Source organism: Zootoca vivipara, chromosome 8, assembly GCF_965207765.1.
Source record: "Zootoca vivipara chromosome 8, rZooViv2.hap1.1, whole genome shotgun sequence".
In the NCBI taxonomy this organism is placed as follows: Eukaryota; Metazoa; Chordata; class Lepidosauria; order Squamata; family Lacertidae; genus Zootoca; species Zootoca vivipara.
This window is the reverse complement of record NC_142591.1, coordinates 80,748,644-80,775,518: the sequence shown is the minus strand read 5'-3', so window position 1 is coordinate 80,775,518 and position 26,875 is coordinate 80,748,644. Positions and strand designations below refer to the sequence as shown.

General features: G+C 44.3%; 1 protein-coding gene across 2 annotated transcripts in view; it reads left to right on the top strand.

Moving 5' to 3' along the window:
- FAM135B (family with sequence similarity 135 member B) overlaps positions 1-26,875 on the top strand; it is a 114,431-nt gene that overhangs the window by 70,459 nt on the left and 17,097 nt on the right. For both annotated transcript variants that reach the window (XM_035125308.3, XM_088675998.1), the window contains exons 8-13: positions 7,949-8,102; positions 11,302-11,351; positions 18,318-18,473; positions 19,531-19,604; positions 22,187-22,341; positions 24,572-26,615. In XM_035125308.3, the coding sequence (XP_034981199.3) occupies positions 7,949-8,102; positions 11,302-11,351; positions 18,318-18,473; positions 19,531-19,604; positions 22,187-22,341; positions 24,572-26,615 (2,633 nt within the window). The remainder of the gene's footprint in view (positions 1-7,948; positions 8,103-11,301; positions 11,352-18,317; positions 18,474-19,530; positions 19,605-22,186; positions 22,342-24,571; positions 26,616-26,875) is intronic.

The following is a 26,875-nucleotide window of genomic DNA, read 5'->3' as shown; positions in this document are numbered from 1 at the left end:
AACTCTGCTTTGGAACAATGCTACCCTAACCATTGTGGTTCCGGCACTGTGCGAGGACTTGGATTTGGAAAGACATCCCATCCAGTTTCCACCTAAAGGCAAACCGACCAATTTGGTGCCCACTCTGAAATGATACCTGAACCAAAACACAACCATCCTTTGAAAACTCGCAATTCTCTGAAATTTGCAGGGCAGTTCTCCACCCAGTGTATACTGGGGTAAAGCGTGCCTAGAAATGCATATGTTAGTGAAAACAGCATGCAGGGATGCATTGTATTATTTTCCCTAGCCTATGCACATTTTAAACTGCCCAGAGTGTGTATAAATAATAAAATTGTTGTTGCTGTTGTTGTTGTTGTTACCTTACTCTAGTACAGTAGTACCTCGTTTTGCGACTGGGATCCGTTCCGGAGCCCCAGTCACTGGCCGAAAAGTACGCTAGACAAAGCCGCCACGCTAGCGCGAAGCATTATTTAATGCTGCTGTGCATGCGCGAGCAGCAAACCCGGAAGTAACCCGTTCCGGAACATCCAGGTTTGCTGCGGACGTTCGACGGAATGGGTCCTCGACAAGGTGGACACTAGGCGAGGTACTGCTGTATATGCATTTTGGCTGAAGATCTGCATTGCGAAATGCCGAGAAATGTGAATGCCAAAGCATGGCTGTGTTTCAGTCCCCCCTATAGTTTCAGGAGGTGTGAATTAAGTAGTTCACTTTTAAATGCAAACTGAATTTCCTTCCCCACCCCTATCCAGAACTTTGGCTTCAGCACCATTGAAAACTCATTATTTGCCTCCTTTTGCAAAGCAATACAGTGCTGGGAGCTCCGGCGAGAACCAATTATTACAGTCCTGCTTCCCTCCTTCTCTTTAATCTGCTGCTTCAGAAGCTGTCAAATAATGAAGCTGTGCCGTGATGCGATGATCCCCACTTGCATAGAGAAGAGACCAATTTTGTTTACTAGCTGGAGAAAGTGTTCCAAACTCCTAATTAAGCAGAAAGCACTAACACTGCTGGGGAAATGTCCCTGCCACAATCATAATGTTCAGAGGGAACAAGTGGGAAAATTATGTGGGGTGTATGTGATGCAGTGTTACATGAAAGTACTATATTTTTTCGTGTATAACACTCGCCTGTGCATAAGATGCCCCCTATTTTGGGGGACTCCAAATTAAGAAAATGGGGGGGGGAGATTGCCCAGAGTTGCTGAGCTTTTTTTGGGGGGATTTCTTCCACAGAAAGCATATTTTTGCCACCTGCCCAAATTGTCTGTCTTAAAAGGCATTGTGATCCTCAGGGTGTGTTCCTGCGGAGGAGGAGGTCAACAGCATTGATGAGAGACCTTCCTCAGGACATTACACCCAAGGAAAGCAAGGAAGGGTACACTCTGAAATATGGTATTGTGAATAGACACTTCTTCCTAATTTTTTTCTTTTAATAGCTCTTTCAAAATTGCTTCTGTTGGAAGTAAGTAATTTGCCTCATTTGAACATAACACCACCACTTTATTCCTCTGTTACTAGTCATTTTATAGCGTTCTTGTAATGACCTGTCACATTATAGAAAAAGTAGTAGATCAATAAACGCAGGACAGGTTGGTAATTAAAATGATGCAATGCACACATTGGAAGTTCATTTGTGATTCTATAATGGTGCTGTTCCAAGGTGCTTTGTGCATGTTTTATGAGAAACAATTGGGGAAGGTATTAATTGTGTACATGTTCCTTGTAGGGCTGTACATTTCTTAATTTGTAAATAGCAGAGGGGGGAGAGGTCTGGGTGTAACTCTGCTCTGAATGGCTCAGTGAAAAGGAGCAGGTGCAGACAGTGTGACTCTTCTTTGCTTGAAAGTGTGTGCGGCACAATTGGCTCCGATTCTCACACATATATTTAATCGTTCTTTGGAGCTGTGTAGAGTCCCTTCCTTATACATTCTATCATCATTCCTGTACCTAAGAAACCTTCCATCAGTGTGATGAATGATTATAGACTGGTTGCTTTAACATCTGTGGTAATGAAAGTATTTGAGAGACTAGTGTTGGCCTATTTGAAAGACGCTATTGACCCTTTGCTGGATCCTTTGCAATTTGCTTATCAAGCTAATAGGTCAGTAGATGATATGGTCAACATGGCATTGCAATACATCCTGCAACACTTGGATTCCTTGTGGACCTATGTGTGAGTTTTGTTTGTGGACTTTAACTCAGCTTTGAATACTATTGCCCCATCTAAATTGTTTTCTAAATTACTTCATCTTAATGTACCTGCCCCTGTTTGCCGATGGATATACAGCTTTTTAACGGACAGGAGGCAGCAGGTGAGGTTGGGGAAAATTATATCGAGCAGCAATACCGTCAATACAGGTGCTTCCCAGGGGTGTGTCCTTCCCCCGCTGCTTTTCTCTCTATACACAAATGACTGTACCTCAACTGATCCATCAGTTAAGATCTTGAAATTTGCTGGTGACACAACAGTTATTGGGCTTATCCAGGAGGAGGATGAATCTGTGTATAGGAGGGAAGTAGACCATCTTGTTTCGAAATAATTTGGTACTAAATGCCCAAAAGAAAGTTGAAATGGTAATTGATTTCAGAAGGCACTCTTCAGTCCTGCCGCCAATTTCCATCCTTGGTAACATGGTTGTAGTAGTAGAGTCCTTTAAGTTCCTGGGCTCTATAATTTCTCAAAAGTTAAATTGGTCAAGCGACATCAATAGTATTATTAAAAAGGTCCATCAGAAGTTGTATTTTCTGCGTCGACTAAGGAAATTTAAATTGCCCCAGGAAGTGTTGATCCAATTTTACAGAAGCATCATTGAAACTGTTCTCTGTAATTCTGATCAAGCTTTCCTTAGCACCTCAGCCCTTGCTCCCCCCCCCCCCGCTAGACCAATTGCAGTCAATAACAGTCGTTAACAGTCATCAACAGGTTTACCACTCCTATCAGCCCATCACCCATTCCCATCACCCCCACCCCCCACCCTCTGAATATACATAAGGGTCTGACTGCTTCTGTTTCAGTGTATCTGAAGAAGTGTGCATGCACACAAAAGCTCATACCAAAATAAAAACTTAGTTGGTCTTTAAGGTGCTACTGAAGGAATTTTTTTTTTTATTTTGTTTCGACTCAGACCAACACGGCTACCTACCTGTCTCTGTAATTCTATTACTGCTTGGTATGGTACAGCCTCCAAGACAGACAAGAAAAGGCTCCGAGCTATAAGTATTGCAGAAAGGGTAATTGGTGCTAGCTTGCCTACAATAGAGGCAATCTATGCTACCAGAGTTAAGAAGAGAGCATAGAGAATTGCAGCAGATCTTTTACATCCCTGCCATCATCTGCTAGATTTACTCCCATCTGGATGTTGCTACAGGTCTTCATATACAAAATCGGCCAGGCACAGGAAAAGTTTTTTTTTCCCCTTGTGCCATTAAATTGTTAAATTTGTAGATGTGTAGCTGAAGGGGAGGTCAATTATGGGTGGGTGTCTTTGCTTATTTGTATTGTGAGTGGGAAAGTGTGTGTATGTTTACATTGCAATGTAGCCGAAACAAATTCCAAGTATGTAGGAAAATGTACTTGGCCAATAATAAATTATTATTATTATTATTATTGGGCAAATTCAAGGAGGAAAAAGCTATCAGTGGTAAGAGCCATTATATCAGCACCCATTTTCCTTGTCTTTCCCGTCTCTCCCAGTCCAGGGATTTCCATGTGGGGACAGAAAGGTATAAAAGGGAGATGCACCATTTCCCGGGGTTCCTTCCTATATTCTTTGAGGCAGGGACCCTACAGCTGTAGTTCTTTCTTTTCTGTAATAAAAGGATCGGTTTGTTTTTCCTGACAGCATCGTGTGGTCTCTGTCATTTCCCGGCGGAGCTGAACTTAGTGCAAATTTTGGAGCTTCCGACCTGCGTCTGTCCTTCCTAAAAGGCTGTGCATTTTAGGGGCAATTTTCCAGAACAACAGTATTGCTCAAAATACCAGTTGCTAGAAGACACAGGAGGGGGGAGAGAGCTCTTGCGCTTGAATCCTGCTTGCAGGTTTCACACAGGCATCTGGATAGCTGCTGTGAGACTAGATGGGCCATTGGCCTGATCCAGCAGGCTCTTCGCATGTACTTATGGAAACTCATACAAATGTTACTGCTCCTTTCCTGGCAGATCTCTCCTTTTGCGGTTGAACCGATTCCTGAAATTCCAGTCTGGACTGTGACTCACTCTATGTCAGGTTGAAATAATTTATGTCACACTGACATTTTCTTGCTAATATTCAAGGAGGTTTATGTATATATTGTAGCGGTAGCATGTGAATTCAGTGCTATTCGCATTCAAATGTGAGCCTGCCCGTTTCATGCTCCCCAAAACGATAGGTGAACCGAAGGGCAACTGTCCTTCAAAATTCACACGTCTCTGAATTTTGTGATTTAGCTCTCCACCCCAAGCATATGTAGAAATAATAATAATAATAATAATAATAATAATAATAATAATAATAATAATAATAAATTGGAGGAGGAGGAGGAAATGTGCAGAGAATTGCATACATGAGTGAAAATGCCACACAAAAGTGTCTTTTATTATGGGGAGCCGCTTTCAAAATTTTGTGTATTAGGAGAAATGAGCACTGGGAAATTTTGTTGGCCCAGAGCGAAAGAGAGTGTCTGGATGTCTGAAGATTAAAAGCCCTTTGAAATCAAAGCGTTTGATGGCACTTTAATTCAAAATTCAAATTTGAAAGCTTGGCTAACGAATAAAAGGTTTTCAACTAGTGCTATGCTGAAATCCCATTCAAAAATTATCAAAGGGGAGAAGAATCTCAGTGAAAGTCTCATGAAGGGGATACGTGTTGTTTTTTTGCTGGGCTCGGCTTACTCTTGAGGTGACTGATTCTACAAATCATTGGTCCAGTGCCCTACAGCCTTCCTGGCTTCATACACTTGAGCGAAATCCCGGGGGGCGGGGGAGAGAGAGAGAGAGAGAGAGAGATGGCAGAAGTCAATGCCTCATATAATACTTTTTCAGATCAGAAAGTGCGGGCAATCAGGGAATCTGACCAGCGCTGGTTAAATATTGGGAGAGATTCGATGTTGCACTGTTACAAATGTTCCATTAGTGTGAGAATTTCTACTTGCCCAATGGAATCATATCCCCCTTTCCCCACTCCCTACACCCCCAGAGCCCATTTTGGCAGGTGAGAGGGTACAACATTGGGGGGGGGGAGGAGAAGGGGAAGTTCCTAAGGCACTAGTGGAAATCCGTGTGTGTGTGTGTGTGTGTGTGTGTGTGTGTGTGTGTGTGTGTGCTAGCAGGACCAGTTATCTAAATCCAGCCCATTCAGTGGAAAGAAAAACAGACACTGTCCTCGGCCACCTTGCAGTGATAATGCAAGACCAAAGCCCCAAACACCACCACCACCACCCCCCCTGTGGAAAAAAGCATTTTTAAAAAAATCCTAGAAGGGTCCTGAGAATGAGTCAGAACAATGAAAATGTCTTTCACAGGTGCAGAAAGCATTCAAAAAAACTGGAGGATGGATTTCAGAAAAGCAACGTTTTCACTGCTGTAAAATAACACATCCCCCATTCTGTTCCTCTGTTGTTTATTATCTTGTTTCACGGCATTTTGATCTGAGACAGGCTGCAAACATATCCTTTAAAACGTTGCCTTGTTTTGCAACCATGCTGCATTAAGTTTGAAGATTAGGCGGTGTTGTAAATTGATGACTTTTGAAACAAAATACAGCATTTGGTTGCTGTCGTGGCTTTGCTAAACAATCCGAGGGTGGAATACCACCTCTTCGCAGTGTGATAAATACAGCGAGAGGGAAGGGAAAAAATGCCATGTGGGAATTGTGTCTTTGCTGTAATTCTCTCTTTACGCATTGCTACATAAGATGACACACAGTGTAAGACATACACTGACACATTCATGTACACACAAGTGCACACAGCTCTGGGCTGTAGGGGAACGTCTTAATTTAGACTAGCATAGTGGTAAAATAAAAAAAATTCCTTCAGTAGCACCTTAAAGACCAACTAAGTTTTTATTTTGGTATGAGCTTTCGTGTGCATGAGTGTGCATGCACACGAAAGCTCATACCAAAATAAAAACTTAGTTGGTCTTTAAGGTGCTACTGAAGGAATTTATTTTATTTTACTTCGATCCAGACCAACACGGCTACCTACCTGTAGCATAGTGGTGTTTTATTAAATCATGAATGATTGAGATATAAAGAGAGGGATTGTTTCACTCCTATTGCAGGATCACCAAAATGATGGCGATTAGCAGCCGGTTCAGGACAGATAAGGGACACGATGCTCCAGAAGCCATCAGAAGTGGCTTTCTTGGTGAAGTAGATCCCCTATACTAGTTTCCTGGCAGTAGGGTTATTGGGTTGCTGTTGCTTACAGGGTTGGGGAGACGGTAGGGAGGTCATCACAGTCACCCTCAGTCTTGGAAACACCTGGCATGCAGAATATTGGTCTAGCTAGACCTTGGTGCTGTTCTCCAAGGGAAGGTTTTTTAAAGCCAACTCAGCCTGGAACTGTTGTAAATTTAGCATTGCAATACTGGTGGAATTAATTGATGGATTAATTCTATAGCCACGGGGGGAGGTGAGCCTTTTTTTATTCTCTTCCAATATTCTCTTGCAGTTTTACCGCATGGCGCTGTGGTCTAAACCACAGAGCCTAGGGCTTGCCGATCAGAAGGTCAGCGGTTCGAATCCCCACAATGGGGTGAGCTCCCGTTGCTCAGTCCCAGCTCCTGCTAACCTAGCAGTTTGAAAGCACGTCAGTGCAAGTAGATAAATAGGTACCGTTCTGGCGGGAAGGTAAATGGTGTTTCCATGCACTGCTCTGGTTCACCAGAAGCGGCTTAGTCATGCTGGCCACCAGGGCCGGCCCTAAGGCAAGGCTGGGTGGCGCAATGCGCCAGGGCGCAGGGCCGCCAGGAGGTGCCACGCTGCGCCCGCCAGACAGCCCGGCCGCCCTCCCGCTCACCCTGCTCCTTGCCTCCCTCCCGCCTGACACGGGTTCGAGTCCCAGCCTCAGCCTGGCAGATCAGGTCAGGGGCATGAGGAGGACAAGAGGCTGGGCACTGCACGGCACCCCCCCCCAGCAGAGGCCTCCGCACAGGAGGAGGCGGCGCAAGCGCCCCGGAGGACAACCAGGCAGCCCGGCCCACCCTCAGCGCCCGGCCCGCCCATGCCATGTCCCTCCTCTGCGGAGTTGGGGGGCGGCGGCGGAGGGACCTTTGCGCCACGCCGCTCTATGTGGTTAAGACGGGCCTGCTGGCCACATGACCTGGAAGCTGTACGCCGGCTCCCTTGGCCAATAAAGCGAGATGAGTGCCGCAACCCTAGAGTCGTCCGCGACTGGACCCAACGGTCAGGGGTCCCATTACCTTTACCTAGTTTTACCTAGTAAATCTCCCCCGAAAGGCATGTTGGGAGATGGAGCGAGACTACAGAGGGGAATTCTGGATGGCTGCCTGGAGCTAATGGTGTCTTTTTGTGTGGAATGTGGCATATTATGGCTCCTGTAAGCAGAAATCGAAAATGGAATTGCTGGAATGTGGATAACAACAGGGGGAAATATTTCACACAGAACTATGAAGGCGAAAGTTGAACAGACCAGCGGTTGCAAACATAAATGAAAAGCAAGCGAAGGATCAACATTGGAATGGTTTATTGACTAATTAAGAAATTCAATGTGATATTAGATGATCAGCAGTCCCTAAAATTCAGAGCATGGGAAGTCACCCTAAGATATATAATTTGGCATTAATATTTGGCTTTTTTATTGTATTGTAATTTGGAATGTTTTAATGTGTTTTTTTATTGGATTATTAAAATGGAAAACTTAAGAAAAATTGTTTCCTAAAAAAAATTGAGCGTTGCAATAATTTGCTCCTCTTGTCCCTTCCTTCCTTCCTTTCTCATGCAGGGTAGCTTTTATGTGCCCTCTGAAAACTGCATGCAGCATGCGCACAAGTGGCACAAAGACCTTTGCCTCCTGCTCCTCAAGGCGTATCGAGGACTCCACATGTACTATGCCTTCATCACGAAGGAGATTCCTAATTTGCCGCAGCTGAAGTTAGGTAAGAGGACAGCCATGGCCTGAGATCTGAGCACGTGGACCAGTTCAACCAATCTCCCCTCTTTGCTTTCATAATGAAACTGCTTACACACATCAGTCCAGTTGCCTTGGCAATGGGCTCACAGTTTCCTCTCCCTTTTGTGTTGTTTGGAGCACCTTCAAGCAACCATAAAAAGGAAACTTTTTGCAGGGGACACCAAACCCCCAAATTTCAGTTTACCCTCAGCTTAAAGCAGGCCACACTTCTTGCAGCCACAACCCTCTCACCACCTGCAATATAACGGAAACAATGCCAGCCTCCCTGACAGGCTGTTCTCCAAGTTCACAGAACAATAAACGTTTAGAATGTTGTTTAGTCCTTGTGCCCAGGGCCGTCTCGAGCAGGTCGGGCGCCCTGGCGCTGAGGCGCGGAGATCACTCCGGCGCCCCACCCTTGCCGTGCAGTGCCCCCCCCCTGCCGGCCCGGCGCCCTGGCGCCCTGTGCCACTGAGAGTGCACCTAGAGCCGGGCCTGCTTGTGCCCTCCATCTTTCCCAGCGTCAGGGTCTTTTCCAGGGAGTCTTCTCTTCTCATGAGGTAGCCAAAGTCTTGGAGCCTCAGCTTCAGGATCTGTCCTTCCAGTGAGCACTCAGGGCTGATTTCCTTCAGAATGGATAGGTTTGATCTTCTTGCGGTCCATGGGACTCTCAAGAGTCTCCTCCAGCACCATAATTCAAAAGCATCAATTCTTCAGCGATCAACCTTTGGAATACAATCTATAAAGAACTTATTCTGCATCCCATTATTCTGATTATCACCATCCCAAGCTTTCTTACTCCTCAAAGAAATACAATGAGTGACTATATAGCCAATGTAGCAGGAATGGCTGTTCAGAGAACAGGTCTTCTTTCTCTCATCCTCACCTGCAGCCTACCCAGGGCCCCAAGATCTGCTGTGGCGAGTTGAGGGATGCATTGGAGAATATTTGGGGGGGGTGCAGTGAGAAGAAGAGGAACTATAAGTGGTGTGTGTGTGTGCGCGCACACATATCTTTTTCTAAGCCCCTTTGAGCAGCTCTGTCAGAGGTTCTTGTGACTACTCCAGAGTAACGACGCTCCGCATGCTTGTCTTTCAACAGTTTTTATTTAGTGCAGGCTATTTACAGTGAGCTGGGTATGTACAACATGTCTGCTCAGTCCGATGCAGAATCCGACACTGAACCGCCCCTTGACTTCCTCCAACATAGGAGTCTTGGGACAGCAAACCTCCTTCCCCTCCTTCTCCTGCGTAATTCCGGAACCGGAGAAAAGGGTCTACGCTCCATGTTTTCCTTCTCCCCCCTTTCCCCCCTCTCTCTTCCTCCCTCCTCTCGTAGGGGCTCTCCCGTGCTGCCAGAGCCATGGCCCTCTCTCCCCACTTTCTGACTGCTTTCCTCAGCGTCCTCGCTGCCATTGCTGCTTGGGGAGGAACTGCTTCTGATGATAGGGGGAGGTTCTCTATACTCTTTTCCCCTTACAAGCTCCTTTGGTGAAGGGGGAAAGGTGGATGTATGTATTTTTGTTGTTGCTGCTTAAGGGATAAACTACATGTTTTATTGTTATTTTTTCTTTACAAACTTTACAGTTTTTTTTTAATTACCCAACACAAAGTGTTGTCTTCCAAGACAAATACAGGTACAGATATCAAGTCTCATGTACAGTCATCCACATGGCATCAAAACAAACTTGGAAAATCTTTTGCATTACAAATCAAGCTCACACCCACAGGGTACACTTCAATCCACAGGGTATACTTCAGTCTAAAGTGTTAAGATAATTTCTCCATAGTAGCTGCTGTGACTGAGATGGGAAAGGAGATTACTGTACTATTGTTAATATACAATATAACTCTAGAGCATATGGAGTCAAATTAAATATTCCACAAGTGCCACATTCCACATATTGGGTCCAAATTTCATTGGTGGGAGGGGGTGTCCCCCCCCCAGTGGAAGCAATTATTTTACTCGCTGATGTCATCAGAAAGAATACCAACTCTTTATGCTTGACATTTGGATCAACATCATTTTCCATTGATAGCAGGTCTAACATAAGATCGGGTACAAGATGTTGTACCCCATAGTGGCAGATGGCAGTGGAAAAAAATTGGGTCCAGAAATCTTTAAGCTGTGGGCACTCCCACCATTTGTGGAGAAATGTGCCTTTCAGCTTACATTCTCTCCAGCATAAAGGTGAGAGAATATGGTTAACTCTTGGAAGGTGTAGGGCTGTTCAGTGCCATCTTATAATGACCTTTAAAGAAGCTTTCTGGAGTTTAGCCGAAATGATATGCAGCGGGAGTTTAGAGCATATAGAGTTCAATTTGTGTTCCCCACCTCTCCCTAAGATTCTACCCATTGTCCATAGGATGTTGTTGTTGTTTAGTCATTTACGGTAGTTGTGTCCGACTTCGTGACCCCATGAACCAGAGCACGCCAGGCACTCCTGTCTTCCACTGCCTCCCGCAGTTTGGTGAGACTCATGTTCGTAGCTTCGAGAACACTGTCCAACCATCTCATCCTCTGTTGTCCCCTTCTCCTTGTGCCCTCAATCTTTCCCAACATCAGGGTCTTTTCCAGGGAGTCTTCTCTTCTCATGAGGTGGCCAAAGTATTGGAGCCTCAGCTTCACGATTTGTCCTTCCAGTGAGCACTCGGGGCTGATTTCCTTCAGAATGGATAGGTTTGATCTTCTTGCAGTCCATGGGACCTCAAGAGTCTCCTCCAGCATCATATCCATAGGATATGAATCTTTAAATAGGTCATTTTTTTTTAATTCCCTGATTAAATGGGGGGCATAGAAGACTAGCAGGCCTTTGAAATTTTAATTTAGGATGAATGATGTCACCATTTTATTCCAATTGGCAGGAATAACTCCTGTAATGAATTAAAGAGGGAACTGTATGTATTATCCAACTTATCTTTGATTTGCTTTTTGCCAAAGGGTAGATTGCGATCTTTATTTATGCTATATTGAGTTGGTGGTGATTTTTTTTTGGGGGGGCACCTTGTTGTATCTGGGAAGATATATGAGAAAAGATGGAGCAACCAAGTGCATTCCATCATTTCAATTGAGACATTTGGCTGAGGTCTTGTGATGTTCCTATTATCATGCAAATCAGCCCTGGACACAGATGCTTCTGAAATAATGGATTGTACCTTTTTCTTTTTCTTCTTCTTCTTTTCTAGAGGATCTTTCTGTAGAAGGCACCCTGCTGCAGCTGTCTGCAGAGCTACAGGTAGCTAGCACAATAACATACACCCATGCATGCATTTCCCAAACAACTGCAAGAGCAATATTTCATTTTGCCTCTTCAAAGATTCATGTCCATTGTCAAGTGCATGCATTTGTCTATGGCGGAGGGAGTGTTGTGTTAGAATGCGGAAATTACGTGAATTTTTCATTCCAGCACAATGATTTCTGCATGGGGTTGGAGCACTTTCTGTCAGTGATTTGCAAATCCATTTCATTCCAGCCCATTCCCCTTTTGCATGTTCTTTCCCATAATTCAATTCTGTTCAGTTTCCTTATTCACATGTCCTTGTTATTTTCTAAAAAAATCCCCACAAACCTCCTCAAACATCTTTTTTCTAAAAAAATTATACATTATAATATTTATCTTCTGTCAGAAACGTATTCAAATACTTTGTTATGTTTAAATTGCTGAGAGGTGACACATGATCATGCCTTCTAAGTGACATGGGGCAGGGCCTTCTTGGTGGTGACGCCACATTTTGAGAATGTCCTACCTAGTGACATCTGGTTGGCTTTCACAGTGGATATATTTAAACAAAGGCATTTCTATTCTTTTGCCCAGGGTTTTGTACCTTAATGACAATTGTTATTTCTTGGAGTAGTCCAATCGTTTGTCACTGCTTCCGATTTGATTGTGATCCTGTGGTTCTAACTCTGACTTTTATCATGCTATGCCTTGTTTTACCTAGCTGATGCTCTTATCCTCACTTGGTGCAGATTGGGGGGGGGGGAATGTAAAAATAACTAGGAAATAAGTGAATAAATAAATAAACCCTGATCCATATGCAGACCAAAAGATTTTGGTCTGGGAATCTGCAAAAATCAAATACCTCAAGCTTCCTTACCCCCTATGAAGAAAAGTGAAGGCTATTGAGGCTTCTTTAAAGAAAAAGAAAAAACTCTGAAAGGCTTGGAATGAGGTTTATTTTTTCCTCTTCAAATATAATACAAAATCACTGAATGAAGTTGATTGGCAGTAGGCACAAAACAGAAAATACTTTCACCCAACACAGAGTGGTTCAGCTTATAAATCTTTCTGCCACACGATAGATACAATGATGGCTACAGTCACTCAAAAGGGATATCCAGCAGAGTTGTTCTTAGGCATGGGATTTTCTGTGGGTGGACGAAATTGGCCTAATATCTGCTGAATGTGGGATCTTATTGTGAGGCGATCACTGGTGATGTTTCTCGTGGCTGGCATTATGGAGCCCTGTGGTGTTCTAAGAATGGCTAGATAGTATTATGCTCAGTTCCAAAGCGAACAACTTGATTAAGGCAGGGGCATTATCATTATTATCTATTCATGTACGTGCCACTTAATTGCCAAGGTGTCTTCTAAACGGTTTTACAAGTATAAAAGCAATTGCAAAAAAATATTAACACACCTAATTGAAATACACAAGAAAACGACTCCCTTGAAAGATTACAATAAACCGCCCACACTTAGAATATTCAATACAAGAGCCCATTAAAACAGCTCAACCATTAAAAGAGTCAAAACAGCCATTGAAACGGGAAGTTTGGTTCAGGAGATCGGGGAAATGCTTGCTTAAACAGGTGCAATGGCAATACCAATGGGATATCCCATATTTCAGCAGAGGGAGTATTCAAGAATACTTGGGCTGCCAATGTTACGGACAAAAAACCCAAAGCTGGGATGACAGGCGAAAGCATTCACACCAGTGGTGGAAAAAGGTGATTTATTCACAGTACAGTAGGAAGATTAAGGGGAACCCAGTTCCAAATCCTATACATTCAGAGATTTATACATTTCAAATACATTGGTTGGACTCTGACATGATCCTGTTTGCTATCAGTGTTCCCTATGACAATGTGCTGTTTCCTTCTTTTTCTTACCTCATTTTGCAGAGCCAAGAGTTAGCGCTTGGTAAACAGGGGTAAAGGAGAAGAGAAGGTTAAGGGGTGATATGATAGCCATGTTCAAATATATAAAAGGATGCCATATAGAGGAGGGAGAAAGGTTGTTTTCTGCTGCTCCAGAGAAGCAGACATGGAGCAATGGATTCAAACTACAAGAAAGAAGATTCCACCTAAACATTAGGAAGAACTTCCTGACAGTAAGAGCTGTTCGGCAGTGGAATTTGCTGCCAAGGAGTGTGGTGGAGTCTCCTTCTTTGGAGGTCTTTAAGCAGAGGCTTGACAGGCATATGTCAAGAATGCTTTGATGGTTTTTCCTGCTTGGCAGGGGGTTGGACTGGATGGCCCTTGTGGTCTCTTCCAACTCTATGATTCTATGATTCTAGGGTAAAGGACCTCTGGACGGTTAAGTCCAGTCAAAGGTGACTATGGGGTGCGGCACACAGATTGTTTGTCCACAGAGAGCTTTCTGGGTCATGTGATCAGCATGACTAAACTACTTCTGGTGCAACGGAAGACTGAAACCAGGGCACACCAAAACTCCGTTTACTTTCCTGCTGCAGCGGTACCTATTTGTCTACTTGCACTGGCATGCTTTTGAACTGCTAGGTTGGCAGGAGCTGGGACAGAGCAGCAGGAGCTCACTCCGTTGTGGGGATTTGAACCGCCAACCTCCCGATCGGCAAGCCCCAGAGGCTCCGTGGTTTAGACCACAGCGCCCCCTGCACCTTTGACTGGACTTAACCTTCCACAAGTCCTTTACCTTTACCTAACCAGGGTAAGGGGGTGATAGCATGTCTGGGGTTTTTCTAGCTTACTTTGCTGCTCAGTACAATTTTTAAGACAGGGCAAGGTCGCAAGATATGGGAGTTGGGCGCTGGCAGTCTCATGGTAGCTTTTGCTGACCATTGCAGTACAGCGTTTATGTGCCAGAAGGTTGAAAAATGGCAGAACTGTTGAATGTTTATGCTCTTCCCCAATTCAAGCTGGGTTAAAGGGTTACAGGGGAGACCAAAACGATGCTTTGCTTGCTTCTAGCTAATTTCCGAGGCCAAAGCTAAAGTCCGCTGCATGTTGAAGGATGAAATCTCTTGCTAATGCCTGGTGTTTGAAGCATGGTGGAGTTTATTATTCTAGTAAGGAAGCCATTGAGGTTCCCTTCAGATTCTTTGACCAACATCCTTGCTCTCAGCTTTCTGGGGATGATAGGAGTTGGAGCCCTACAATGTACAAGCAGCACCATGTTGGCAAACCCTGAACTAAGACATGCATTTTACAGTATTATCTGATACTCAGAGGTATGTTGCATCAGAATATGGAAGCTCCATTTCGCTGCCATAGCTAAGAACGTTAGACCGATCCTCCCTCCGTGTAATTGATCTGATCTGGGGAATTTGTCACTTTCACAGCTGCATGTTATGGCTGCAGAAGAGAACCCCCAAAGAAAAGACCACACTGAATTATCCCCACCACCCCCAGCAAAATGATAATAACCAGAGAAGCGGACACGGAGCAATGGATTCAAACTACAAGAAAGAAAATTCCACCTAAACATTAGGAAGAACTTCCTGACAGTAAGAGCTGTTCGGCAGTGGAATTTGCTGCCAAGGAGTGTGGTGGAGTCTCCTTCTTTGGAGGTCTTTAAGCAGAGGCTTGACAGCCATCTGTCAGGAATGCTTTGATGGTGTTTCCTGCTTGGCAGGGGGTTGGACTGGATGGCCCTTGTGCTCTCTTCCAACTCTATGATTCTATGATTCTATGAACTGTTGGCCACAGAACAAAGAGAGATTTATTCTGTCAGTATCTCTGTTTGAAATCTCTGCTTTTTAATCGTGCGGCATTTTCTAATTCTAAACTAAAAACTAGGCTGACCACTCTGCTGGGAAGTGCTTGGAGGAACAAAAAGGGAAATATTGCAGATGCAGCAGGAAAAGTTTGGCATGTTAGTGGGCTTTTTAAAATAAAACATTACAGATGGAGCAGCACCATCTAGTGGACAATGTATAATTGACAACAAGAGATGTCTGTTCTTTCTATTTTTGCAGTCCATAGGCCAGAACACTTAGTTGTCCACAGGCAGCTTCAGCAGAATGCGAGTTTTAGGTACAACCCTGAGTCCCAGCAAAGGAACCTGCTGGTGGAAGATGGGAGGCAATTATTTGCCCATTCCCCTCTCCTACGCTCCATCATAGCACCTCTCATTCTGTATTGTGGGATGTGATCCATGAGAGGCAGTCAAGTACAACATTCCTTGTAATGTTAGAGAAGACTTGTGAGGGAACTTTTTGATCCAGCCAGTCGAAACTTCCTGTTCCTCCTGGCTGAAGCATCCTTCCTTTTGCATGTGATAGAAGGTGGGTGTGACCTCACCTGTCCAGGTAACAAAAGGACGAATCACGCAGCACATTCCCCTCTTTCTGACTTCCTTCTTCATTTGACCAGCTTCTAGCTAGGACTGCTCTGCCAGCTCTCAGCCAGCAGAAGCACTGGGATTATTCTCCCATATGGGGTAGATCCACATGTACATATTTGCAATTTAGTCTGCCTTCAGGAATCCAACTGTGCACTGATGTGAGTAAACTTCTTTTATTGACTTTGAATAAGATTGTCACGTCTTTATTCTTTTAAGAGGGATTCAAGGGAACTTACCAGGAACATACAATTCAATCTGAAACAGACTGAATTGTATAATAGTGAGAGGCTCACACGAGCCTGCAACCAGCTATCTGCTGTGCATATAAAAGGGGGGGATGTAACTCTGCTACATAAAGGAACTTGTTAGCACAAGTTAGGAAGCATATTAATAAAAAATATATATCCTCTCCTGCCATCCTGAACATTCCCACATGTATTACATCTCATGTTGCTTTGAAGGGGTTCCCAACCCCCACCAAGCAAGATTTGGAGGAGCATAAAGACCTGGAATGAGAAAGGGAAATGGTTGTAAATGGTCTGACACCCACCTTCAACTGGTGGCAGCATCTCATCCTGGCAACACCACACTGACTATGGATCTCAGCTACTGCAAGTGATATCTGCCATAAATCTTTCGTTGTCAGCTGAAATCTATTCTCTGAACTAGACTCGAAAAACAGTTTGAATATTTTACTACTTCTATTATCCTTGTTAGAAGCTTTGTCTAGAATGATGGTCATGAGTAATGTTCATTTGAAGAAACTGGAAATAAGAAAGGAGAGGGGCAGGACACAGATGCCATCAAATCCAGAGCAAGATTGAGTTGAACTCTGCAAGAAGCAAAATTTTCAGGAGAATTTGAAGCCCCTTCCAGGAGGAAACGATTGAGGAACTCTGAGGGAGGAAAAAGTGCTGAGCAACATTTCCAGTATAGGCTTCTGTACCTCGTGTTGCCAACGTTGATTTTCACACTGAGTTACATTTCAAGATACATGAGATGAATTAGAGGGTTGGAACAGAGGACCCCTTGTGTCCCATCCAACTCTACAATTTTATGATGAACTCTACAAGGGTGAGAAAAGAGTCTTGATAAAAGTTGCAAAATTTCAACATAGCTTTCTTAATTTGCACAATGCACTCAAAATGTGGAATTAGCCATCAATGGGCTGGATTCAAAGCAGAAGCTGGCTGAGCAAGTTAATGTCTTCTGCTGAGCTAGGGATGAGGACAATGCTGGCTAAGCCTACCTGATGTGGGAATCCTGAACTCCTTATCTTGGTCATAGGTGCCAACTCCCAGATTGAAAAATCCGGGATTGGCGTGGCGTGGCACTGGAAGTCTTGCTGCGGCCATTATGGAACTGAGCAGAGCAGCATCGGAAGTCGCTTCTACGCATGCTCTGCCCATTTCCAAAATGGCCGTAGCACCGGAAGTCTTGCTGTGGCCATTTTGGAACTGGGCAGAGCAGCACCGGAAGTCATTTCTACGCATGCTCTGCCCATTTCCAAAATGGCTGCAGTGCCAGAAATCACTTCTGTGCATGTGCAGAGACTCCAGACATGTGCAGAAGGAGCCTCCCCGGGCCGGTAAGAATCCGGGGGATTTACGTTTGTTTGTTTGTTTAAAAAATCCGGACTGCCAGCGGGAAACGGCTGGAAAAACGGGGGTTTCCCGGGGAATACGGGAGACTTGGCAGCCATGATCATGGTTCATCTTGTCAAAAGATTGCCCCCTAATTCAAAGGTGTTAGGGGTCATAATGTCTCTGAACTCCAGCTGCTAGGAGTCACAAGAGGACAAGGTACTATTCAACATTGTTAAGATGATGATGATGATGATGATGATGATGATGTTGATGATGATGATTTACTTGTACCCCACCCATATGACTGGGTTGCCCCAGCCACTCTGGGTGGCTTCCAAGAGAGAGAGAAAAAAATCAGGTATTAAAAGCCTCTTGATACAAGACGGCTTTCAGATGTCTATGGAAAATTGTTTATCTCCTTGACATCTGATGGGAGGGCGTTCCACAGGGTGGTGCCACTACCAAGAAGGCCCTTTGCCTGGTTCCCTGTAACTTCACTTCCAGGGAACTTCCAGAAAGCCTTCTGAGATGAATGTCAGTGTCTGGGCTGCACAGTAAGGTGGAGACACTCCTTTAGATAAGCAGGGCCAATGCCATTTATGGCTTTAAGGGTCAGCACCAACAATTTGATTGCATTTGGAAATGCACTGGGAGCCAATGTAGATCTTTTAGAACCCATGTCCTGCTTGTGTCAGCTGCTCCATAGGCAAATGGTTGTGAAAACTGGATGCTGTATTAGCATAGCTGCCAAGTTTTCCCTTTTCTCGCGAGGAAGCCTATTCAGCATAAGGGAAAATCCCTTTAAAAAAGGGATAACTTGGCAGCTATGTGTATTAGATGGGTTTGTGGCCTAATCTAGCAGAACTCTTTTTGTGTTGTTTTGCCTAAGTTCGTTTCTCGTAGTTGGAACCCAATGAGGCTATACTGTTCTGTTCTGAATCATTTTGGGTCTCCTCCAGCCAGGCTTATTCAGGTGTTTGACTTTTTGCAAGATAAAATAAAATAAAAACCAATTCAAAGGCCATTGTCACTAGTTTGCCTTGACAATATCTACATTTTCCCCTTCCAGATGCTGAACAATCCCGAAAAGATAGCAGAGCAGATCAGCAAAGACCTCACTTGGCTCTGCTCCCACCTTTTGGCTCTCTGGACCCAATTTCTGGAGATCGTAACCCTGCACCCAGATGTCACAGCCTATCTTGTCCAGGAACATCACACTCTGAGGGTAACCTTGCAAGACGGTGCTCAACCATATTCAGAGGAACAACCTGATACAATCGAAGGCTATAGGCAATCCTACTCATTTTTAAGGGCATTGCAGAATTGTTTTGTGCATCTTTAGGGGTTCCCAAATTTCATGAATTTCCTAAAATTTAGCATAACCAAGTTTGCATTGAGTTGTTTTGGACGATGTGACCAGTAATAATGACAATAAGCAGAAGTGCTACCACGTTTTCAATAAAATGCTGGTTTCAATCTTATTTTTTCGTTTAGGTGCAAACTTGCCCTTAAACCCCCTTTTTTGTCATTTGCTGTCAGGAGGGTCAGAAAGAAAATCTCCCCAAAAATTATGGAAGGGAATGCAGAATTTTGGTGACATTCATGTGGGTGTCTTTGAATCTTGTAAAATTATGCAGTGGGTGTGGATGTCTGTGTTCTTTCACGTTACAATTCCCCTCCCCCAAGTTTCCTGAAAAGGAGATGATTTTGCATTCTGGCAGTTTCCCCAAGGATACTTCTAGAAAGTGTGGAAAGCTGGGACATCTGATTGTGTAGCATCCGAGAGTGGCATACTAAATTTGCTTATGTTTGGCTCAATCACTGGAACGAGTTATTCCCAGTTTATGTCACCCTCACATAGGTTCACCCATAAATCTGTCCCATTTCCACATAAATCTGCACACTTGTTTACATCCACACACCCCAAAATGTGCACTTGAATGCATATTTTAAAGCATGAATTCTTCAAAATGCACACTTCCAGACGTTTTCTTCCTCCCTCCTGCCAAAATGCATGTTTAACTGGATTGATCCCTACATCGGGGAGTTCCTAATATTTATTTTCTTGTAGTCAGCACAACTTCTGGACTCACTTGTCTGAACAAGCCAAGATATATTTTCTTTGCGTCCCAAACTTCTGTGGCATTTTTAAATGCACTGCTGACTCTGATTCCAGGAACGTCAGATGCCTTAGGCTGTTATGCAGACAATATACTAATAAACATAAATTATATACTACATTTTGAAGGTGATGCACCTTCTAACATGTTTTTCTTCGCCAGGTAAGAAGATTCTCTGAAGCGTTCTTTCATGCTGAGCATCAAAAGCCGGCTGTTGTGACTTTCCAGGAAAGCCTGTATGTAATTTTTTGATGCATTTCTACCATTTGACTGTGGTGTTATATATTTTAATAACATTTATTTTCTACCTTATTAAAAGAAAAAATATGACACACTTGTGTGGCCATGCAATTCTGTGCATAGCTACTTAGTAGTAGGCTCCAATACACTAAATGGGGCTTATTCCCTGGAAGGTACAGGTAGGTATAGCATTGCACCCTAATACAATGGTACCTCGACTTACGAACGACTCGACAACTGAATTTTTCGACTTACAAATGGGGCAAATGGCCGCACGCTTACGAATTTATTGACATCCGAACGGAAACCGCGGCGGTTTTAGATCGGGTTTTTTCGACTTACAATTTTTTAGATGGGGTTGCTTCGACTTACAAATTTTCCTGTTTCCAATGCATTCCTAAGGGAAATTGTGTTTCCAATGATGCTTTTCGACTTACGAATTTTTCGACCTACGAAGGTGTCTTTGGAACGGATTAAATTCGTTAAGTCGAGGCACTACTGTATACTGTAAGGCTGATTTTGGGAGGTCAAGCTCTCACAATGGTGTCTTCCAACCCACAGAAAACACAACATATACACTTTCCTCCAGTGCAGACCCTCCAAGTGTCCCAATTTTCCAGGGACAGTCCCAGATTAACAGAAGCACTTCCCAGTAGGGTGGTCAGCCTAGTTTTTAGTTTGGAATTAGAAAGTGTTGCACAATAAAAACCAGAGATTTCAAAGAGAGATACTGGCAGAATAAATCTCTCTTTGTTCTGTGGACAGCAGTTGCTTATTCTCCTTTTGCCAGGGGATGCTTCAGTGTGGTCTGTTCTTTGGGGGTTCTCTTCTGCAGCCATAAACTGTGAAAGTGGCAAATCCCCCAGATCAGATCAATTACACGGAGGACGGATCGGTCTAACCCTCCTAGCTATGTCAGTTAAACTGGGCTTCCATATTCAGATGCAACATACCTCTGAGTATCAGATAATAAATGCATGTGTTTGTTCAGGGTTTGCCAACATGGTGCTGCTCTCTACACATTGTAGGACTCAAACTCCTATCATCCCCAGAAAGCTGAGAGCAAGGATAATGGAAGTTGCAGACCTTCCAAGTGTCCTAATTTTCCACAGACAGTCCTGGATTTACAGAAGCCATCCCAGTTTCTGATTTGATCCCAGAATGTCCCACTTTTCCTTAGGACGTTCCTATTTCCATCAGAGAAATGTTGGAGTATATGGTAGGACGTCCCTATTAACACTGGAGAAAAGTTAGGGGTATGGAGTTATCTGAAGGCAGCCCTGTATAGTGAATGCTTTATTGTGTTTTTATATATGTCTGAAGCGTCCCAGAGTGGCTGTGGCAACCCAGTCAGATGGGCAAGATATAAATAGTAAAATTGTTGTTATTATGGAATAGGACATCCCTATTTTGATTGGAGAAATGTTGGAGGTGTAGTGGGCACCTCCAGTGTAGTGAGTACCTTCCAGTATAATTGGGGGGCCACCATGAAGAAGGCTCTATCTCAAGTCACCATATAACCTGTCCCACCCCGAGAGGCGAAATATTCTCCTTCCCTATCCCCAGTTCTAAAGACATGGGCTGGCACGCCTCTGTGTCTCAAGTAGGGCATAGAACAGGGGTCAGCAACCTTTTTCAGCCATGTGGTGGGCTGGACTATATTTTGAAGGAAAAAAAATGAATTCCTATGCCCCACAAATAACCCAGAGATGCATTTTAAATAAAAGCACACATTCTACTCATGTAAAAACACCAGGCAGGCCCCACAAATAACCCAGATATGCATTTTAAATAAAAGCATGCATTCTACTCATGTAAAAACACCAGGCAGGCCCCACAAATAACCCAGAGATGCATTTTAAATAAAAGCACAGATTCTACTCATGTAAAAGCACCAGGCAGGCCCCACAAATAACCCAGAGATGCATTTTAAATAAAAGGACACATTCTACTCATGTAAAAACACACTGATTCCCGGACCGTCTGCGGGCCAGATTGAGAAGGCGATTGGGCCGCATCCGGCCCACGGGCCTTCGGTTGCCTACCCCTGGCATAGAATGAGTGTTTGGTCTAAGGAGAGGATCTGACACAGAAGTAAAGCCAGAAGGGGTAGGGAACCTAAGCCTAGGGGCCAAGAGAACCTCCGGTCCCCTCTAGTCTGGCCCTTGGAACTCTCCTTAGGCCACACCCCTCATTGACTCTGCTTCACACCCAGAATGTTTTACCCTGCTGAAATATGTCCTTTCTTCTTCTTTTTGCTTGGGTGGAGCACAGGGGTATCACTCTCTATGGAAACTAGCCTACCATACAGATGTAATGTTTCCATTCATTGCCCCAGCCTCTTTTGGATCTGGTCCTATCCACGTGGCCCTCAGGAGGTTGCCTGAAAAGGAATGCAGCCCCCGGGCTGAAAAATGTCCCCCACCCCTCATTTAGACTGCATTTCACGTTTGGTTCAATTGGGTTATTGCTAGCGATTGTGGCACACTCTCTAGGGGGCGGGAACTCAGTCCAATGGAACTGGAAGTGGGGAGACTCTACAGTTTGGAAAAGTTACCCTTCCGTTTCTCCTAAACAGCATCCAGCATCACAACCAAATCTCATCAGAACTCCGGAACTCCGAGTACCTCACCAGCATGCCGCCCCTGCCAGTAGAGTGCCTCGACATTGATGGAGACTGGGGCACGCTGCCGATTATTTTTGAAGACAGATATGTCGATTTCCCCTACAAAGGTGGGTAATAAACAGAGCTTTGGAGTTCCTCTTTGACAGCTTTTCTTTCTTTTTTTCTTCTTGAAATAATTTTTATTTGATTTTACAAGTACAGTGGTACCTCGGTTTTCGAACAGCTTAGTTCATGAACAACTTAGAACCCTAACGCTGCAAAACCAGAAGTGGGTGTTCCGGTTTCTGAACTTTTTTTCGGAAGCTGAACATGTTCCGTTTTGAATCCTACCCTGTTCCTCTTCCTTTCTGTGTGTGTTCCATTTGTAAATTGAGTCCCCTGCTGCTAATGAGAAACTTCCTCTTCCATTCTGAGGTTGTCCCGAGCACCCACGCAACACGGAGGTGATATTTGGAGGTTATATTTCGTGCTTTTGTTTTTATTTTATTTTTGATAATTTTTGTTTGTGCGGTTTTTGTTTTCGTGGCTGTGGCTTGTGACTTCATTTTACGGGACTGTGGCTTGTGACTTCGTTTTGGTGACTTGTTTCTGTGACTGTGTGGAACCCAGTTCAGCTACTTATTGATTGTTTGTGTGACTGCAAAAAAATTGATATAAGCTGAAAAGGCAAGATAACCATTAACAGCACAACTGCAGAGGTAAAGAAGCAAATTCTTTCCAAGCATGAAAGTGGGGTCCGTGTAAGTGATCTGGCAAGTGATCTGTTTGTGGGTTGTTTTTAAAAGTCTGGAATGGATTAATCCATTTTTGCATTACTTTCGATGGGAAAGCGCCCCTTGGTTTTGGAACGCTTTGGCTTTGGAACGGACTTCTGGAATGGATTAAGTTTGAGAACCAAGGTACCACTGTATAAAATTATAACAATACAACCATGCACATACACATTTACAGATTCCTCTGAATCTCTGGACTTCCCACCTTCCCTCCATGGGTCTGATTATTAAACCTTTTCTACTGCATCTTTCCCAATAATCTATATTTTATATGACTCCATTGTCTCCATAGTACTTGCTACATTACAAGTGTTATTGCAATCCTGCTAATGTTTTCATTTGCTTACAGTGGTCTCCAAGATAAATTATAAAGTTTTCCCATTCTTTGTTAAAGTTTTGGTCTTCTTGGTTCCTGAGCATCCCGGTCAGTTTTGCCATTTCGGCAAAGTCTTTCCGCCTCTGAGCTAATAGCATCCGAGCGGCTCTCATCACATAGATAAAAAGTCTTTTCTGCTCCCTTGGAATATCAGCACCCACAATTCCTAATTAAAAAGCCTCTGGTTTGTTTTTCTTTTTACAAAAAGTTTATTTGAAAGCTCTTCGGGAGCTTTCCAAGCTGTGCAGGATGGGACACTAAACCCATTGGGTATGTGATGTACTACAGTGGAAATCCTTGAAGTGCCTTGATAGTTCTACCTGTGTTTCTTCATGTGGTGCAAGATGTGCAGTCAGAGGCGGTTTTAGGGTAGCACAACCGTTTGATTTGCCATGCAATGCACTGCAGGGGATGCCACAAGAACGCTGTAGAATTCCAACTCTCCCCCTTTTTGTATTATTCTTTTTTATAATTGTTATATATAAGGAGGTAAAGGACCCCTGGACAGTTAAGTTCAGTCAAAGGCGACTATGGAGTTGTGGCGCTCATTTCGCTTTCAGGCCGAGGGATCCGGCGTTGGTCCACAGACAGCTTTCCGGGTCATGTAGCCAGCAGGACTAAGCCGCTTCTGGCATAACAGAACATCGTGATGGAGACCAGAGCGCACGTAAACACCGTTTACCTCCCCGCCACAGAAGTACCTATTTATCTACTTGCACTGGTGTGCTTTCGAACTGCTAGGTTAGCAGGAGCTGGGACAGAGCAACAAGAGCTCACTCCGTTGTGGGGATTTGAACCACACCGACCCAAGAGGCAAGCCCAAGAGCAGGCATCCCCAAACTTGGCCCTCCAGATGTTTTGGACTATAATTCCCATCTTCCCTGACCACTGGTCCTGTTAGCTAGGGATCATGGGAGTTGTAGGCCAGAACATCTGGAGGGCCGCAGTTTGGGGATGCCTGCCCAAGAGGCTCAGTGGTTTAGACCACAGCGCCACCTGCGTCCCAATTGTTATATATTGTAACTCAATAAAACAGGTGTGTGTTTTTTTTTAAATCAAGCTGGTAATTTTTACTGAAACAATTATTTTCTAGTGTTGCTATAATAATCAGGGGGTATTATCTCTCTCTCTCTCTCTCTCTCTCTCTCTCTCTCTCTCTCTCTCTCTCTCTCTCTCTCTCTCTTTCAGTTCAGAGCTTGGACAGTTTGCCGGACTATGTTGTTTCTGCTGCTGGCAAAGCACAAGTGGACTTAATAGGAAAAAACGAGGATCCTTCTTCAAATGATGACTCTGCTTTAGCAAAGGGTGATTTCAGGAACAATGTCCCTTTCATCATCCATACAGATAGGATAAATGGAAAATCGGTGTATGGTCACAGCTATCCAAAAGAAGATTCATGTATGGTTGAGAGTTTCAAGGATCACTCGACAACTCAGGTACACACAATGAACGGAGATGCGCAATCCCATGGGGATGAGTCAGATCTGGCTAGCAATTTGATATCTGGTTTGCAATCAGAACTCCTGAATGATCATACAGAAAGCCTTAAGACGCCAATGGAGCTTTCAGAAAATAATAGTGATAGACTTTCACTGGAGGCTGCCTATTTGGACATAAGCCCAGTGTGTAATAATGACCACCAAGGAGAACCAATGCTAGTCATGACTGCCCAGTATGATGGTGGCGCATGTGGACAACACAAACTTTTGAACGAGATTGAATTGAGCCAAGCAGCTTCAGGGGATGGTTCTGAGTCTACTCTCACTTCAGACAAACTCCTGTCTGATAAAGGAAATGTCCCAGAGAAACCAGCTGATCAGAGTTGTGAGTCAACACTGCCATCCTTGAGGACATTTGATGTAAGTGATGATTTGGGTTCACTGAACCAGATAAGAGACGCTGAGGAGATTAAGGAGCAAAGAGTGCAGGAGTGTGAGGAGTTCAGCTTGACATCAGGGGTCATTAAGAGATCTTCGTCACTGATCTCAGACTCAGGGATCGAAAGCGAGCCCAGTTCAGTAGCTTGGTCTGATGCACGGAGTAAGGCTTTGGAGTTACCCAGTGACCGGGAGATTCTTCACCAGCTCGTCAGAAGGCACGCGATTCACCGTAACTCGCTGGAGGGCGGGCACACAGAAAGCAATACCAGCTTGCCCAGTGGCATCCAAGCCTCCCTCACCTCAATCAGCTCCTTGCCCTATGAGGAGGAAGAGCGGGAGGTGGAGCCCAATAAACTGACAAAATCTATCTCAGCTCCTCAGATCAGTAGCCCTGAGGAGCCTGTTGACGACATGGATATATCAAAACATGCCAAAACTATATTGGACATTACAGAGGGACAATACGTGGAAATTGGGTTCACCAGCATGGCCCTAGCAGAAAACGTTTCCATGTGCCGGAAAACCAGAGAAAATGGTGGGTTGCCGCTTCCATTTGCTACCATGGAACACCCCAAATCTGCCTTTGAAGAAAATGTTGACAGTCCTCGCTTACCAGAAGCTGCCGAGGGCTTTTCAGAGGTGGACTGTGGTTTGGAAGCTGCAGGAGAAGCTGTGTTTCTAATGCAAAATGAAAATCTAGATGACACAGTTGAAAGCCAGCTGCCAAAGAGAACAGGGGAGATCTGCTTGGGAAGAGCTGGTGACTATTTGGACACCAACACCACTGCTCTTGATGTGTATGAGAAGGAGGTAAATTTGCACACAGTCCACGGTTCGTATTCCACAAACGTTGAGGTTTTTTCACACCATGAGGGCCACACGCCAGACGTTTGCTATACTAGCACAGTCTTGCCAGAGGTGGTACCTGAACCTGTCTCTGCAAAGGGTCCCCATGGCAGTTCTCTTGCCAATGGCAAAGTAGTGATATGTGGTGGAGAAATACCCAACTTACAAGAAATTGATCTGGATAACAGACCCGGCTGTGGATCCTCCTGTGCAGAACCAGAAAACCGAGAGTTCAAACTGGTGGCAAACAGCACAGGCTTCCATTCAGTGGTTCCAGGGGTACTGGCTCTTGAGAGCAAAAAGGCTATTGAGGTGGTCAACTTATCTGTTTCTTGCACAGCCACCTGCCTTCCTTTTTCTTCGGTCCACAAAGAGAACCCGCCAGTGGCCGGCTTCTCCTCCAAGCAGGTCACTTCTCCAATTACTCACCAACCAGTGGGTTCCTTTGGGGTCATCTCCTGTGAGTCCAGTGATGTGGATGGGGAGGCCAATGAAAGGATGCTGAGGTAAGGAGGTCCAAGGGCTTTTTAATTCCCCACAATCTTCTATTGGCTGCAATTTCATGGACTTGGTGGGTTGATTTGGTACTTCTGATTACACAAGCAGCTGGGGATCAGGAAGCCCAGAAGCTCAGCTAGGTCATTATTTTTACAATTTGGATTGAAGGTGGTTTTGGGGGAAGCACATAAAAATGCAACATTTCACGAGAGACATATAGGATAGCTATGGATTGTAGCTAATGCCATATTTACACTGCTTGCCAAAC